General features: G+C 39.7%; 1 protein-coding gene across 10 annotated transcripts in view; it reads right to left on the reverse strand.

Annotated features, from left to right (window-relative positions):
• Positions 1 to 17,947, reverse strand: part of NFATC2 (nuclear factor of activated T cells 2) — a 273,083-nt gene that overhangs the window by 130,420 nt on the left and 124,716 nt on the right. For 9 of the 10 annotated variants that reach the window (XM_020984231.2, XM_020984232.2, XM_020984233.2 and 6 more), the window contains exons 7-9: positions 14,477 to 14,532; positions 13,758 to 13,884; positions 11,534 to 12,229 (exon numbers count right to left, since the gene is read on the reverse strand). In XM_020984231.2, coding sequence (XP_020839890.1) covers positions 11,534 to 12,229; positions 13,758 to 13,884; positions 14,477 to 14,532 — 879 coding nt within the window. The remainder of the gene's footprint in view (positions 1 to 11,533; positions 12,230 to 13,757; positions 13,885 to 14,476; positions 14,533 to 17,947) is intronic. The other variant, XM_078149874.1, reaches the window with a different exon arrangement.

Raw genomic sequence — 17,947 nt, forward strand, 5'->3', positions numbered from 1 at the left:
TTTTTTAATGGGATGCTCACTCCAGAGCCACAAGCCCATGCTAATTCAGAGACAAAAATTACCCCCCAAAAGCCAAAGTCAATAAAAAGACCCATCTTGGCAAACATCTCCCAGGCCTGAGTCGCTAATAATGTACCCTCTGGCCTTCTGTGTAAGGGCCATCTGCTCTCTTCATTTTAGACCCTGGCTCTGGAATGTGAAGAGTGTGGCATAAGTGCATCACTAGTCTGGAAGTAGGCTTTGTGCTTGGCTTTGCATGTGTGGTCCCCAGTAACATCAGTACATTCCTCCAGGAGCAACTGGTTTTCAGAATTTCAGGACTTATTGGGTGTGTTTTTGTTTCATTATATCAAGAACCATCTGGAAGGTGGCTCCTTAAACACTGGGAAGGGGAGGGGTGAGCTTGGCAGCTCAATGCAAAAGAGAAACATGGTATCCTAGATTTAGAGCTAAAAAGGACCTTTGAGGACACCAAAATCCAATTTCCTCAATTTGTAGATGATAGAGAGGTTGAGTGATTCACCCAGAGTCTTACTAGCAGTATCTGAGGCAAGACTTGGACGTGGCTTTTCCTGACTCCACGTCCAGTATTCTGGGAATTCTAGTCCCTCAAAGCAATATGTTTCAGGAAGGACTTCTTTAGTCTTTGCTAACTACAACTAGAGACTTTCCAGAGAAGCCTCATGTCTTGTGCACAGTCCCAGGTGCAGACTTAGGTGGCAGATCAGCTTTCCTGGTTCCCAGACCCAAGATCATGGATGGATGGAGAGGAATACACGGTAAAGCAAAAAGGGGAGGGGGGCACACAAAGAGAAGGAAAGGGAATGTGTCTACCAGGCTTCTTACCGTTCTTCATGTGCAAAAGCTATATGGATAATTAACCCTCAACCACCTGAGTAATCTAAGATTTTAGGAAGCATTGGAAGTCTCTCCTGACACTCTAAATGCCTCTTGTTGGTACTCTGTGACCTTGGTGTGTTAAATAAACAAAACACAGAATTCTTCATAATAATAATAAAAATACTAATAACTTACATTTATAGAGTGTTTTAAAGTTTGTGAAACACTTTTCTTATAACTCCATACTGATGTAACAATTTATTTCCATAGCACTTTACAGCTTACAGGTAGATGTACAAGTATTATTAGCTCAATATTACAGATGAGGAAAATGATTCACAGAGGAGAGTTAATGATGGCCTTACAAACCATGGAGCTGGCATAGGAACCCAAGTTTTCTGATTTTTAAGTCTAGTGCTTTTTCCACCAGACTAGAGAGGCAAGGTAGTTTAATGGAAAGAAAATTGGGCTTGGGAGCAGAATTCCTCTAATTTGAGTTCCAACTCTAATCATTAGTAGCTATGTGACTTTGGGAAAGTCACTTTACCTCTCTGGGGCTCAGTTTCCCCATCAATAAAATGGGGATATGAATACTTACACTACCTATCCCTTGAGGTACTAGGACTAGAATGATCTATGTGGAAATACAAGCTATTACCATCAATATTATTTATAGCACTATACTTCTGAGGATTAATGCAGCTCTCATACTATGATTCTGGGTCCCCAAAGCCTTGCAGGGACTTCCTGACTGATGGTCCCATCTAGAAATCACCTCCTCATCCCTCACCTTTCTTGCCCCGGTTCTTCGGCTTGTGCCTATACCTCAAAAAGCCCCGGCTGCGCAGCCTCCTGGGATGGCTATGGCAGTCTTGGCCCACGGGCTCCTCTCAGCGGATGGCAAGCTCTCTGTGGACTTCGCATGACTTTCTGAACAGGAAGTGCTTTGTAACAAACTTGCCCATGGGCACTGTACTGACCCAATTAAAGATTCCCGACTTGGTGAACAAAGAGGTGCCAGTGAAATGAAGCTTTTTAATAACTGCATTCATTTCCCTCTTTCCTCCACTCGAGAGAGTGGGATCCGATCCTCTGTGTATTTTGCCCATTTCAGGATATTCATCCATTGGAAGCCCTCGGTCTATTGAACGCTTGTGATTGGATCATTTTGATAGATGCCAACTACCACGATAACAATGACTGTGTGCAATTAGTTGGTGCGCTTCACCAGGGGAGCACACCCCATCTGACAAACAGTAATTATGTTTCAGAACAGCCCTCTGAGCCAGGCGCTGCAGCCCTTCTGCAGATAAACATCCTGAGGCTCTCAGGGACTCTCAGAAGGGGACACAGGGATCCATCACAGGGGAGGTAGTATGTGACTTTGGCCTAGTTATCCCATCTCTGCGAGCCACAATTTCTTCATCTGGCAAAACGGTGACAATTATATATGCACCATCTACTTCACAAAAGCTGTTCAATCAATCAATGAACATTTTTATTAAGCACCTACCGTGTACCGAACAAACTGTGAGAGGATATAAATAAAAGCACTTTCTAAACCATGAAACTAAACTATGAATAGAACTTACTTATTAGCCCTTATACTTTCTCTGAAAGACACACTGACATGATGGAAGAAGTCATGATTTCATGAAAAAGGCTCTGGATTTATCAACAGCAGATCTGAGTTTGTATCCTAACTTTACTATTTATTAGCGATATAATTCTGAAAAAGTCACTTGAGCTTTTCTGAACCTTGATTTTTTTTCAGCTGTAAAATCGGCATAATACTTGTTACTGCCTAAATCATAAGAGTATTGTCAGGATCAAATGAGAAAACATATGTAAAGCAATAGACAAACCTAAGCTACGGTTATTATGATGGAAATAGGTAGAGACTGGTGTGTGTTGTTTCCATGACACTAGTATAGAAATATGCTCTCCCTTTTTTTCAAAAGTACTCAAATAGTAATATCTCAATTGTATGCTACTATTATTTGTATAGTTTTGAAAGTCCTTTCATTTATATCCTTTCACAGTAACTAACCCAAAGTCGAACAGTTAATATGGAGCTAAGACTCAGACCCAGAGCTTTTTAATCCCTATCTGGGCTCCTTCTAGGGGCAACTAGGAGGTGCAGTGGATAGAGAGCTAGGCCTAGAGTTAGTAAGACTCACCCTCCTGAGTTCAAATCTGGCTTAAGACATTTCATAGCTGTGTAGCCCTAGGCTATAGATACAGTCACTTAACCCTATTTGCCTCAGTTTCCTCATCTGTAAAATGAGCTAAAGAAGAAAATTGCAAACTACTCTAATATCTTTGCCAAGAAAAGCTCAAACCGGGTCACAAAGAGTTGGACATGACTAAAATAATAACTTCATAGGTCCCTTCTACTTTATTGCAGTCTCCCTCTCTATAACATATTTAATACAGTTCCTCGCATGTCATTACTAGTCAAATATAGGCAGTGAGATGTTTCTAATCAAAGGCAGACTGGTTTATTCACAAAACATTTGCTTCCATTTTCCCTGGAACAGGAAGATAGAATCCAAACTGCTGTTCATCAATTGATCAGTTAGCCTATGAAAAACAGTTTTAGATGTGCCCAGCATGTTCCATTTATCTGTTTGCTTTCACATAACTAAATGTCAGAGCTGGAAGGAACCTTAGAGATCATCTAGTAGAAACTTCTCATTTTACCTTTCAGGAAACTGAGGCTCAGAGATTTGCCCAAGGTCACATAACTAATAACACACCTGGAACTACTCCATTCTCTTGGTTCTTAGGCCAGTGTTTTTCACCTACAACACAGGTGCTTCCTTTGAAAATACATATTCTTATCAAATGTCATAAAAGAAATGCCTTATCAGGCCTGCAGAGGTTGGAACTTCCTCCTCTTTGAGTCTTATGCCTCATCCCACACCATCTTAAGATCATATTGATAGAAGGTCAGGGCTGGAAAGAACCTCAGAACTTAGACTCTAAGAACTGGGAGGAAGCTCAGAGATCACCTAATCCAACCTTCATCTTTTTAGTGGCATGTTGCCAAATTATAGTAAAAAAAAATGACAAATCAGTTTCCAGAAAATTCAGGGGAAAAAAGCATTTCAGTAGACCTGACAAGGTAGATGAACTTTCCTAAGCATTTGGAATCACAGACTTAGAGAACCTGAGCTCTAAGGGACCTCAGAGATCATCCAGTTCCATCTTGTATCTATACAACAATGCCACAGCACCTTCTACAATAGCTAATTCATAGGAGAAGCAGCATGGCTGTGTGGATGAAGAGCTGGCCTCTGACTTCTGATGGTGTGACCTCAGGCAACTCTCTGAAGCTCCTGCAAAATTGCAAGACTATGGACACCTGTCATTAGTAGAGGGCGTTTCTTCCCTGAATACTCATGAAATCATGGGTCCAGACCAAAAAAATGCTAAAACAACTCCAGGGTGCCTTCCCTGTGGGGTTGTCTCAAAGCTCCAATGGGATAATTTATATACAGCATTTTGGATATTTTAAACCACTATATGATGTTAATTGTTAGCAATTGACCAAAAAACACTTATGCATCTATTAAGTGCCAGGAGCCACTAGGCACCTGAGATGCAAATTCAATGAATGAAACAATCCCTACTCTCAAGGAGCTTACATCCTAATTGGGATGGGGGGAGAAGGGGAGCATAGGAAGATATGGAAGCATATATGGAATAAATATAAAGAGAATAAGTATAAATATGAGGTCATATGGTAGGAATAGCACTAGCATTTGGAAGAATCAGAATTTTACTTATGTATTACTAACGCGAAGTCAAGGGCAGGTCTTGGAAAGTTCATTCATCCACAGTTTCATATACAGTCATCATTTCTCCTTTATGTATTAAAATGCTCTTATTTCTTGATGTTTAAGTTTATGATAAAGAGGACTACTTTTGTAAAAGAAAGCTTACCCAAAAACAATTCCCATGAACAACATTCTCCCATTCATCTCATGATAGGATGACCACAAATCTGAATACCCACTTCAAATAATAACGCTAAAGTCAGGGAAGAGAAGGATCAGATCATTCTGGGGACTGGAAGAATCCCTTCCAAGATGACCTTCTTTGCTGGATGAGCACTGATATATTTCAAGGAAAATCTGATCTGTTAACTAATTCATTTGCATGGATCACACCAAGGATCTATGTTAAAGAGATTCACAGCACTTTCATGGCAAAAAAAAAAATCTATGTTTAGCTAGAGGGGGCTCCCACAGTGACCACATTCAGTCCCTCTATATAGAGCTACTTTGAGAATTGGGAGTAAAGGTTCTTGCCAACTTCTCTTCCTAGTCAATCTTATTTTTTGATCTATAAAATAGTAATAGTGACCCCACTCCAACTGGAGTAGGACATGTAAACAAAAGTAATCTGGTACCTTTACTCATTAATGGATATAGGGACAAATTTGTTGATAAATGAGAGAAGAATCTTATTTTACTCTATATTTGGGGGAGGGAAATGTAATGATTTGTATAAATAAAGAATGCTGTTAAAATTGAGAGAGAGAGAGAGAGAGAGAGAGAGAGAGAGAGAGAGAGAGAGAGAGAGAGAGAGAGAGAGAGAGAGAGAGAGAGAGAGAGAGAGAGAGAGAGAGAGAGAGCTCCCCTCTATATCTTTACTTCCTAGTTCCACAATCTGAAACAGTCTCCACTTATTGTTATGGCTAGACAAGAGGATCATAGGATTGTGGAGCTGAAGCTGGAAGTAACCTTGCAGAGGTCACTAAGACACAGGAAAGTTAAGAGACCTGCCTGAAGCCACACTGATTTTAAGTGTCAAGGCAGGATTGGAACTCAGATCCTCTGAGGGCTCAGTTTTCTACTTTGGAGGATGTAGATAGGAGTTAAAGGGTTATGTAAGGATTGATGCTGCTTCCTTGGCACCTAAGAGAATGAACCAATAGAACAAAAAAAAAAGTCCTTTTTTATTTTTTAGGCAGTTGGGGTTAAGTGACTTGCCCAGGGTCACATAGTTAGTAAGTATCAAGCATTTGGTCTAAGGCCAGATTTGAACTCAGGTCCTCCTGACTTCAGGGCCAGTGCTCTATCCACTGTGCCACCTAGCTGCCCCCAAAAAATTCCTTTTTTAAAAATAAATAGCTTTTTCAAGAGAATGTCTCCATCTTCAGGAAGGTCTTGCTGCACTGGCGGTTAATCAGTGAACACGGGCTAAAGGCTTTACAGGGGTTTGAGTTTTCATTATTAAGGTTTGCCTCCCTCTGAGGGAACCCAAATCACATGCTTTTATAAAGTCTCTTCTAGAGGCCTGCACCTTCCATGCATTCTGCATGTGATTTTCATGACTTTAGAGTGTATAGGAAATATGAATTGATAGCGATCAGTAGAAAAGAGAAAGCTTCAGCCCTGATAAGAGGCAACATCACGTAGATGTACTAGATTGGAAGTCAGGGGACCTGGGTTCCCATCCTACTTCTACCACTTACTATACGTGTGGCCTCAGCTTCTCTCATCCTCAATCTTGTCATCTGTAAATTGCAGGAGCTGGCCTAGATGATTTTTAAGGTTCCTATCAGTTCTAAATCCTATTATCCATGTTGGTGAGAATCAAGAAGATTAGAAATAAGTGAGCAAGGAAAAGAACTACTAAGATCATGGGATAAAACAGAATTTTAGAAATGCAAAATACCTCTGACATCATCTACTCCCACCTACCTCTCCCAACCCCCATGTTATAGATATGAAAACTGAGGCCCCAGAAGGTTAATGACTTGCCCAGGTCACACAAATAGTCTGTGACAGAGCAGGTATTCAAACTCAGATCTTCTGACTCCAAATCCTACAATCTTCACACCATACCATGCTGCCTAATTTGGATACCAGGTAGAGGACTATATTCAACTGGTGAAGAGAAGAAAACAGGTATTTGTGCAGATGAAGAAACTGATTCTCATCAGTGATGCTGCAATTCACCCCAGCTCAGTAACTACTTCTGGGAGTTACTCATGTGTCCCAGGTATAGTCAAAGCCTTAAGAAGAGAAAGGATGCAGGGTAAGATGAGAAAGAAAACAGGTGACCACAAGCACAAAAGATCAATGTTAACTCCTTCTCTTAGGAAAGTTCATTTACTTGGCAAAATGATTAATTTTTGCTTATGCAAAAATAAAAAATTTGCTTCTAACAGAATTGAAATTTTTGTTATTTCAGAATTTCAGAACACCCAAATGAAATCCTAGGAATTGGAAGAATACAGAAAGCAGCAAAGACTGAGAAGAGGGTGTTGAAGAGACCCATGATGTAGGATAAGACATCAAGGCAAGGGAAAAAGTGACCCTGTGGTGGATGGATAAAGGAAGCAGGAAGCTCAGTCAAAAAACTGAAGGATGAAAAGAGGGCAGAGAGCAATAAAAACACTGATTAACACACAAACTGTGGAACTCTAAAACTGTTGGGAACCTTGGAGATCAATCCCCTCATTTTGAAGATGATTAATTTCGATGATGGCAGGCCGCATTTCACTGCTCATTGCCATTTAAAAATTACAGCAATCCTGTGGGGTGGGTATTGGAGATTTTAGAGGTGAGAAAATTGAGACACAAAGAAATTAAATGACTTGCTCAGAGATTACAAAGCTAGTAAATGGCAGAGCCCAAACTTAAACACAGGACTTCTAATTCTATGGTATCTCCCATTGTACAGTGCTTGAATGGAAGGAAGAAAGGAAGGAAGGAAGGAAGGAAGGAAGGAAGGAAGGAAGGAAGGAAGGAAGGAAGGAAGGAAGGAAGAAGGAAGGGAGGAAGGAAGGAAGGGAGGAAGGAAGGAAGGGAGGAAGGAAGGAAGGAAGGAAGGAAGGAAGGAAGGAAGGAAGGAAGGAAGGAAGGAAGGAAGGAAGGAAGGAAAGGAGGGAAGGAGGAAAGGAGGAAGGGAGAGAGAAAGGAGGGGAGGAAGAGACAGCCATATTTCCAAAGTGTCATTGAGCTCCAAATCCATAGAAACACTTGCTGAATGTTCCTGGGCCAGCAGGTCAGTTCACTTCTCTGTTCTTCCTCAGTTTCCTCCTCTACAAAATGAGGATCACATTCTTTGCATTTCCTTCCTCATATAGTTGTGGTGAGGATCCAGTGAGATAGAAGCATATTCTGAGCGCTTTAAAACTTCAAGTGCTACATGAAAGTGAGCTATCATGATTTACATTTTTACAAAAGAGCAGGTGAATCTTCTTCACCAATAACTTGTTTTCACATGGGAATTATTTTTCCCAGACACACATGTAGAAAGATGAATTAAAAAATACTTAGGGGGAAGCTGGCTGTAAAATTCTAAGATAAATAAAAAATATACAAACACTGAATTTTTACCACTCCTGTATAAACATGAGGATTATGCAAAAGGAAAAGAGAGTATAAATGGGCTTTCCCAAAGGCAAAATCCCCACTGAATTTTAATGCCAAATGGAAGGAACCCATTTCTGAATTTTAAATAGATATATAGAGAAAATAGTCCTAAAGACCTGAAGTTTTCCCTCATGTCTCCCAAAAAGCCATTAGAAAAATCCCAATCACTATTTCAATTTTCATGCACAAAAATGAAATAAAAATGAATGTCAAAAAAGAAACCAAACTCACATTAGGTAATGCCAGCCATGCAGATTGTGAACATTTTCCATGGATGTGTAGGATGGAATGCATCTGTTACGATTATCTTAATATCCCACAGATTTGGAGCCAAATTTTCACCCACATCTTCACAGGTGCAAAAGCTGTGGGTGCATTTTTTGGCCCAGGATTTGGAATAACATGCCCACACTTGTCCCTCTCCAAGAGGACTGGCCTTCCATGCAATGTTCAACCCACAACCAGCAGCAGAATAGTTGATTTTTAATGGAGCGCTGGCTTGAAGTTGCTTTCCAGTTTTCTTTCCATCTGGCTCCAGTCTCACTGTCCTAGGCAGAGCCAAAGCTTAAGGACAACTGTTGGCAGGGCCAAGGGGTTCTTGCTGTGGGGATTGCAAAGGATCTAGATTGAGAATTAGAAGGAAACTTAGAGATCATCTTCTCTAATTCTCTCATTTTATAGAGAAGCAAAATGAGAGCCAGAAAGATGAAGTGATTTGCCCAAGGTCACCAAATAGATAGATAGTAGGAACTCAAACCCAGGCTCTCTAATTCCAAATTCAGTGTTCTTCCTATTCCACCACATTTTCCTTCAAATTAACAGTGTTATCACATTTGACTTTTTAAATCATTTCTTTCTAAATGAACACCTTTTAAAATTAAGAAGAATCCATGATCTGTCCAGTTATTCAAGTCTCTCCCCCTTCCCCCCACCAGAAAGATGCCTTTGGTTTTTTAGGTCTCTGAGAAGGGCTCAGCACTGGAGTTCTCACCCTAAAATTTAAAGTTTCATCATCCAGATATCTTCAAGCATCTCTAAACTTTACAGATATGATTGAGTAGGATGATAGTATATGAAGATGGGATAGAAGGGACCCTAGAGATCATATTGTTCAACCCTTTCATTAATGACTTACATGTTTGGCTGCTATGATAGAGATGAATCATTTGCAACAAGAGAATGGACCTCTAAGGCACTGTCCAAGGTAACTGTTTGTTTGTTTTAACGTGAGATAAGAAAATGGAACCAACCAATTCATCCCTTACTCTAAACTCAAATACAACCCAAGAAGGAGTAGATTTGGGGAGAAGGATCTCCCACCAGTTATTCATCTGTTTCACAAAATCAAAACATTGGGAGTTCAGAAGTCACTTAGTCCAACCCCTATCTGAGCAAGAATCTTCTCTAGCATCTCCAAAAAGTGTTCATCAAGTAGTCCTTTAAAATCTCTAGTGAGAAGAAACTCTCTACCTTCCTGAGGAAGCCCTTTCAACTTTCAGACAGCTTAAAATATTAGAAAGGTTTTCTTTAAATCAAGCCAAAGTCTGCCTCGCTGCATCTTCTACCCAGTATCTTAGCTCTGCCCTTTGGGACAAAGCAAACCAAACCTATTCTCTCTTCCCTGTTCTGTGACAGCCTCTCAAATATGTGAAGAAAGCTGCCATGTCTCCAATCTACAAATGAAGAAATCCAAAGGAAAATCTCTTCATTTGTAGGTGGATTTATAAGTCATGTCATTTAGGACACAAATCCCTAGATACTTGGAGAGAAATATATATTGTTACTTCAATGATAAACATTATTTACCAGGTCCCCAGGGAAATGAAGTATGCCTCATAAGTGAATTTTCTGGAAAATTGAAATTTCAGGGGGTAATATACATAATTTCCTCTATGATTTACGATCATTATGGATTTTGAATGCTACATCATTCTTTAAAATAGTGATGGCATCAGGAGCTATTAAGAGTTGATTGATCTGACACTAAATAAAGCCAGACTGCAGGGATTTTTGAGTTATTACGTCTGGTTTTTTTTTTTATAATTGTCCTGTCTCTTCCCTTGCTATTAGCTGTCACTCCTTGTGACTTTAGTATATCAGGCTGCAGAGGGTATCTCTCTCCGTTTCCAATCTGCTGTCAGCTGATAACCAAGTTTGATAGAACTGTGTGAAAAACCAGAGTAAATAGGCTGTGAATCAGAGCCTGAAGCATTTTCCTATGAATAAAGTAGATGAGCATTGTATCTTCTATTTTGGCTTCTTAGAAATTTTGTTTGCTGCCTTCCTCATTCTCAGGTGTGTTCAAGAGAGTTAAATTATAGGAATAATTATTGGCTGATAATAGCAGAAATTTCCTTTCCCAAAATATATTTTCCAAGTGAGCAATAAATTATGCTATGTCCTGCCCCACCCCCTTCTCTTTCCATCTCTGGGCCTCCCTGACCTCCACTAACTAGAAGCAAATTTTGGATCATATCCAAGCTCTATCCATATCCCCTGGTGCTAGTTGGTCACAGGGCAAAGAGTGACATGGCCGTTTCTTCACAAAAATAACCCATTGGCCACTTTGCTAATGAGCCAAGCCACCTACAAATAAGATGGAGGATTCAAATCAAGCTTCCCTGCAGCCTTTCCTTGGGCCAAACAACCATATCTATTGGGTTCCCAACAAAGGAAATCCATTGTTTCTAACTCATCAATGTACTACTGTTCAGCCAGGACATCTGCAAAGTTTGGCCTGCAGCACAACCCCCTCCCCCCCATAAACACACACACACACACTCTATGTCCTGATCTATATAAAATGTTCAATGAGCTTTTTTCTTATTTTTCCACCCCCAAGATATCCAAGAGAATGTTATAAAGTGTTATTTTTTCTCCCAACAAGAATGGAAGGGAGTTGGAAAGCTTCTCTCTTGTTTTTCCACTTTCAACCTCAGCTTGGCAAATGGAGAGAAAATGCTAGCAATTTAAACCAACCATGTTCCAAATCATGTTGGGGTGGGGGGGGAGAAAAGTCACTATTGGGATTTAAGGGATTGTCTTTTGATTTTTTGGTTTTTTTGAGATTAAAAGCCCAGTTGCTGCCCAGCAAATGCATTACTGGCAAATTGGTTTCTACAAATGTATATGCATATAGAATCAATGAATTGTAGGACTGGAAGGGGCTCAGAGATCGTCTGATTTATAACCCAGAAGGGAACAGGGACTTGCCCAAGGTTACACACTCTTTCTTGCTCTTTTTTCTAGGGGATTTTCTAGAGTTTATGTGAAGGCAATGATAAAAACAAGCATCTTACCATCATCCAAATAGGCCTGGTCCAGGTTCTGTTCCTGCTTAATAGTCACTCCTGCTGGTAATACTTCCTTTTGGTCATTAACTGGTGGTCCATTTTTAGCAGCTCGTTGACTTGTAGCATTCTGCTGCTGAATTACCGTAGGATAGGAGCTTGGACTTATCCTCTGTGCTTGGCTGACTTGGGGTGGATTGGGTCGGGCAGCACTGGATGTAAAATTTTCACAGCACATGATGTGTTGGAATTCTTGGTGGGTTCCACACCTCACCTGCTGATTGGTTGGAGAATAGTGAATCACTGGAGGAGACTGCTGATTGGTTGGAGACTGGTGGAGCAGAGCCGAATTCTGGCCTGGAGAGCCAGCATGCATGAGCACTGATCGGTGAGCATCTGAAATGGAGATGGAGGAGGCCATCAAGGCGGGCTGCTGGTAGCCCAAGAGGCTGGGGCTCAAGCTCTTGCTCCTCTGGTATATTACAGCTGTTGAATTCTGTTGTTGGTACCGAGAGTCGGGAGAAGATAAACCTGAGCGGAACTGTTGGCACGATGCCATAGTGGCCACAAGACAGGAAGGGGACTCAGTGGCCATTGTGTGTTGTGAATAGTAAGGCTGTGTTACTGTTCCCAAGGCACTGTGCACTGTATTGCAGATTAAGGCAGGATCATATTCATCAATGGGTTCTGTTTTGATGGATGGAACTAGAATAAAGCATGTACAGTACATTATTCTTAATGAGCGACTGAAAGACAGTGGAAGATCTTCCTTGCCCTAAAGAGAGACCTAGAGTAATGCACTCCTCTTCCATTTCATACCTTTCACCGGGTTAAATGGATCGATGAATGGAGTGCAAACACAGTCTTTTTAAGAAACAGATGTTAAAAATCAAGTACACGCTGAAGACTCAGGTAAGACAAAAATTAAAATAAACTTTGAAGAACTGAATCCATTTTTTAAAAATAGTGAGCTGCCTAAAACAAAAAAAAACCAACAATGTTCAAAACTGACAACTCCATTCCTTTGCCCACTGTTATACTGGGCTTTGGCCCTGGTTGTGATCAGGCACTCCAAGGCCAAAGACTAAGTTGGAGGATATTTTCACCACAAATTTTATGTTATGAAAGTGCTATAAAATGTAATTGAAAAACTGTCCTTTCTGCCTGTGGAGGACAGGATTCAAAATGAGGCTTTCACACGATTCTATGTTGTATTTAAGCTTCAGTGATTTAACCACCAACATTTACGGTTTATTACATCAGCTCTAATGCCTCCAATGTTCTGGAGCAGACACATTTTAATAAGGTCTGGATCGGCTATATTAGGCAGAATGAGAGCCAGCGCAAACCCACAACCATCACTTAAATAAAACCAAATTGGGGGTAGGGAAGCCAGAGACAGCTCCGAGACTCTCTTTCTTGCTTTCAGGAGCCTATAAGCTCCTGTGTTTGGCCTGGGACAGGAAATTACACATTTTGGTGATATTCTCTCATTCTATGTTTCCCATGCTGGGAATGCGGCAAAGTCTGGATCACCCCTTGGGAAGACTGTGACCTACTTTCCCAAGTTAAAAAAAATCACTCTAAGCCTTCTGATTTACCTTGGTCACAAGTAGAATTGGAAGAAGGAGATACACATTGAATAAGTCAATATAAAAAAACAATAAGAGCAACAAAACTGTATTTACAGAAGGAAATGAGATTGAAAGGGGACCCAGGGAAAATTAGTTTTTTCTGTTATCTTATTAAATTTAATATTTTTCTTTTAGTCTTCATTTTGTTTATTTGTTTTGTTTTTATTTGTCAAAACTACTATAAAATTTATAACTTTAAAATATTTTCAAAATTTTATATTTAAAGTAAAATACTTAAATTATTTTTAAATCTAAATTTAAATTTTTTTATATAAAAGGAAATAAATTTTACCCTAGTCAGCATCATAGTAGCATACTGAATAGAAATAGCTTACGTTGGTCTTCCACCAAGTGCTTTCATACAATCACAACCTACTCCCAGGTTACAGACCTCATGAAGTTCTCATTTGTCTAAGCTCACATGTCTGTTCCACATAGATACATGATTTCTAGCTGCCAGTGGTACTGTGGGTCAGACATCAATTCTTCACTAAGTTAGCAAACTTATGGACCTTCTTTTAAGAAGAGAAATGGACAAATCTATTAATAAGGTATCCCCCTTCCTTCCCTGAATGACTGCTCCCAAGGGGGAGAATTACCTGGATGGTAAGTAAAATGTTGAGGTTGGCTTCTTTTTCTTTTCCCATTGATGACATAGAAGTTCACCTTCACAGGTGTGCGGATATGTTTGTTCCGATACTCGGGTATTTCAACAAAAAGCATACTCTGAAAGGATGAAGCTGCTATTAATTAAGATGAAGCATGAGTTAGATTTCCTACCTCAGTGTTGCAATCAATTAGAGAGAAATCCCTTGCCATTCCATGTAACAGGGGTCTCTTTGTGACAGGTGGCCTAGGGGATGGATATATTCCAGATAATTGACAAGTCAATAAACATTAATTTATTAACAGCTTACTGTGTGCCAGGAACTGTCCTTAGCCTTAATGATACAAAGAAAGGCAAAAATGATCTCTACCTTCCAGGAGTTCACATTCTAGTGGAGGGAGACAACTTAGAAACCAACTGTGTACAAGCAAGATAAACTGGAAGTGATCTCAGAAGGAAGGCTGAAGAGTTTAGAGTCTAAAATCTATTCACAGGCAATTCAGTTTTTCAATTCTAACAATCTCTATTACCAATAGGGCATATTTATCATTAATCACAAGCTACAAGGAAGGAGATATGGGCTTCCAGTTAAGAATATCAAATTCTGTTAAAGTAGATATCACCATTTTAAATCTAGACACTCTCTGCCTTCACTGGTTAGTTTGATGCAATGTCTCATCATCTAGAAAATATTGTCATTTGCACACTTACAGGCTGGCTCTTATCTTTATCCACTGTGGCTTCCATCTCCCAAATTTGTTGCCCATCTGGAGAAAAAAAAATCAACATTGACAGGTTTGAAGCCATTATTAGAAAGTTAAGACTTAAAATAATAATTTAATATCACTGTCCTAAAAGTAAGGTTTTCATGCCATCATCAACAATAGAAACAGCAGCTATAGAAGTTCCTATACCCCAAATACGATATGATGATTTGATTTTAACTTTTTTACACTGTCACAAAATACACAGAGATCAAATGAAATGTTTTAAATCACAACATGAAACCAATGGTTTAAATATTTCCTAAATCTCAGGGTAGATATTTGTTTTGGGACATGAGACACGTTAGAAGAGAACCTGAATGGCTTTTAAATTTTGATTAAAGTACAAACTCTGCAAACAAAGTCACACATTTTTCCCATGTTTTATAATTTACAAAGTACACTGACAAATGTTTTATCACTTGTTCTTCATAACAACTCCATGAATAAGAGAAAACTATCTCTCTTTTAGAGAGAAGCTACCTGAATCTCAAAAAGATGGAAGTGACTATCCCACAGTCATAACTGTTTAATAGTGAAGGTGAGATTTGAACCCATGTCTCCTGTCTATATGTCAATGGTTTTCACTGAAGATGAACAGCATATTTTTTTTTCTATTCATGATCAAAATTTAAAGACAAATAAGGCATCCCACTACCAAAGAATAGACTTTCCTTGCCCAGTACCTCTAATATTCATTTAGAAATATAACTTGGTTTTCTTTTGGGTGGAATTAGGCTGCAGCTACACCACTGAATACAAGGAAGTTTTTCTGCCTAATTTCAAGATGCCTACTGAGCCTCCAGAGTCTGAGAGGGTGAGTGTAGACCAACCCTCAAGGTACAGGAAAAAACAAACCATCACTAGGTGAACAGGAAATATGAAACAAGTGTTAACTGTATTCTGCTTTGGGGCCCCAGTAGAAGCTACACAAGAGTAGAAGAAGACAGTATTCTTGTGTGCAATATAACTGGAGACCACAATTAACAACACCTTCTTAATAGTTTGTGTCAAATGCTTATGCTGGAGATAAGTAATTAAGAGCCACAGCTAAAGTGACTTTGAAGGCTTCTCAGGGTCTGAACTGCAACTATCTGAAGTCTTTTTCCTCTTCTTTCCCTTTTTCCCAGGTTTATTAAAGGAACATTTAAAAAGTAATGTGGTATAATAAATAGAGAGCAAGCCACAAATACATGCGTTCAGGTCCCACCTCTAACACATAATGACTATGTGACCCAGAATAAGTCACTTAGCCTATCACTGTCCCCAGGCAACTCTCTTAAGATTGTAAGTTGCAGAACAGGTAACAATATAAACTGGTAGAGGGAGTTTTCTCACCTGGGAGTTCCCTATACCAGTGAAATCACACATGCAGTCTCATTAAAGGAATATATGGGAAAGTTCTCCATTAAAACCATACTTCTGATGCTTTATCTAGAGTCAGGAAGGCTCATCTTCCTGAGTTCAAATCTGGCCTCAGGCACTTATTAGCTGTATGACCCTGGGCAAGTCTCTTAACCCTGTTTGCCTCAGTTCCTTCATCTGTAAAATGTGCCAGAGAAGGAAATGGTAAACCATTCTAGTATCTTTGCCAAGAAAACCCCAAATGGGATCACAAAGAATTGAACATGACTGAAAAACAACTGAACAAAATACTTAATGTTTGTTGAATGAATGAGTGCTTAAAGAACAATACAGGACAACCATCCAAAATTTCCTATATGTCCATCCTCCCTCAGTCCCACAACAGAACCCCTCTCAATAAACACTGGCTTTTGAGTTTGCGTGTGGTGCCATGCTGAGCTCATACAGAAACAGCCAGGCATCTGAGAAGCTTTTCATCTCAGGCCAAACTGTCCAGCATAGTAAATTTAGATTGACTGTTGATGTAACATTTCATAAATGGAACCAATTTACCCAGCGAAGAGAAAGAATACGGGTAAATGTCCATCTGCATTAGTGGAGGGAAGGGGAAATGAAGCAAATAGAAAAGTTTTTTTTTTTAAAGAAGGCACTTAATAAATGTGCCAACTATGTGTTAAGCATTTTACAAATATTATCTCATTTGATCCTTACAACAACCCTGAGAGGAAGGTGCTATTTTTATCCCCATTTTATAGTTGAGGAAACTGAGGTAAACAGGATTAAGTGACCTGTCCAGCATCGCATAGCTAGTAAGTATCTGAGGCTGGATTTGAACTGAGGTCTTCCTGACTCCAAACCCAGTTCTCCATCTACTGTGCCACCTGGCTGCCTCCAGAGAGAATTTTCACCCTGGCAGTTCCATGCATGCAAAAATGAAATCACAAGTGTGGACCAATACTCCCATACACACATATACAGGCTCAAACTAACAAAGTTATCAAAACTGAAACCACTGGTCAAATAAGCTGGCAAAACGAACTAATCCACCGGCTAAATGAATATTCAGTAGCCCAACTACAGGACAGAAGTGAGTTCTCTGTCCTTTCTCTTTTATGGAAAGTCTTAAAGGCTCTTAGTCTCCAAACAGCCCTGGGTTCTCAAAGTCAGTGCCAATGGAGTACAAGGTCTGACAGATTCCCCAAGATGGAAAAGTATCAAATGTGATTCTCATAACGGACTACGTGTCTTTTGTCTGAAGACAAGTCTAGCTAAGATAGGACAGGCTTGTTAACAGGATGGCCACCTACTGATGAATTTTTTGGCCATAGCAGTTCATAAAAGCCATCTGCTAAGGGGTGGAGCTTGTTCTCAGGGTTAATGGTGTGTCCACAGTAACGAAATTACAGATCTTGCGAAGTAACAAAGTAAGAAAGGAGATGAACCCACCATTTTTTGGCTCCTAATATTTTTCTCTAGATATTCTGAATTTAGGAAATATCAGACCCCAAGTGCTATAAAGCACAACAGCTTGTCATAGGACTTGGGAATATGAATGAATAAGATACACCCTTCACTTGGCTAGGAAAGCTTCTCCAGAGTGGCCATTCCTATCTTTAAAAGTCCATAAATTTAGCATATGTAAGCTGGGGATGAACATGTGCTTGTATTTGAAGTGACATTCTGATGCTAGATCAAATTTCACACTAAATATAAAATTAAGCTATAAAGATCTGACTGATGAGAGCCATCTTAGGAAACTATCCTTCCTCATCTCCAGCCAGCTCCCAGACTGATCTCAACATCGGAGGCTCATGGAAAGCTGCCCTATCTTCTCCCTTTCCATTTCTAAGCTTGCTGTATTTCTCAACCAGGCCTCCCTTAAAGCAAGAGAAAGGTAATTAAGTGTTTTGGTTTCAAAGGCTTTTACTTCACCTCCTGCTAGACTATGGACTACAGCCAAGGAAATAAACAGAGATAAGAATTGTGTAAACAAATAGGCTTATTAAGTCCAATAGATGATAGAATCATAAAAAATAAATAAAACATTTGAATA

The sequence above is a fragment of the Phascolarctos cinereus genome, unplaced genomic scaffold, assembly GCF_003287225.1.
Source record: "Phascolarctos cinereus isolate Bilbo 61053 unplaced genomic scaffold, phaCin_HiC Scaffold_2;HRSCAF=192, whole genome shotgun sequence".
NCBI lineage: Eukaryota > Metazoa > Chordata > Mammalia > Diprotodontia > Phascolarctidae > Phascolarctos > Phascolarctos cinereus.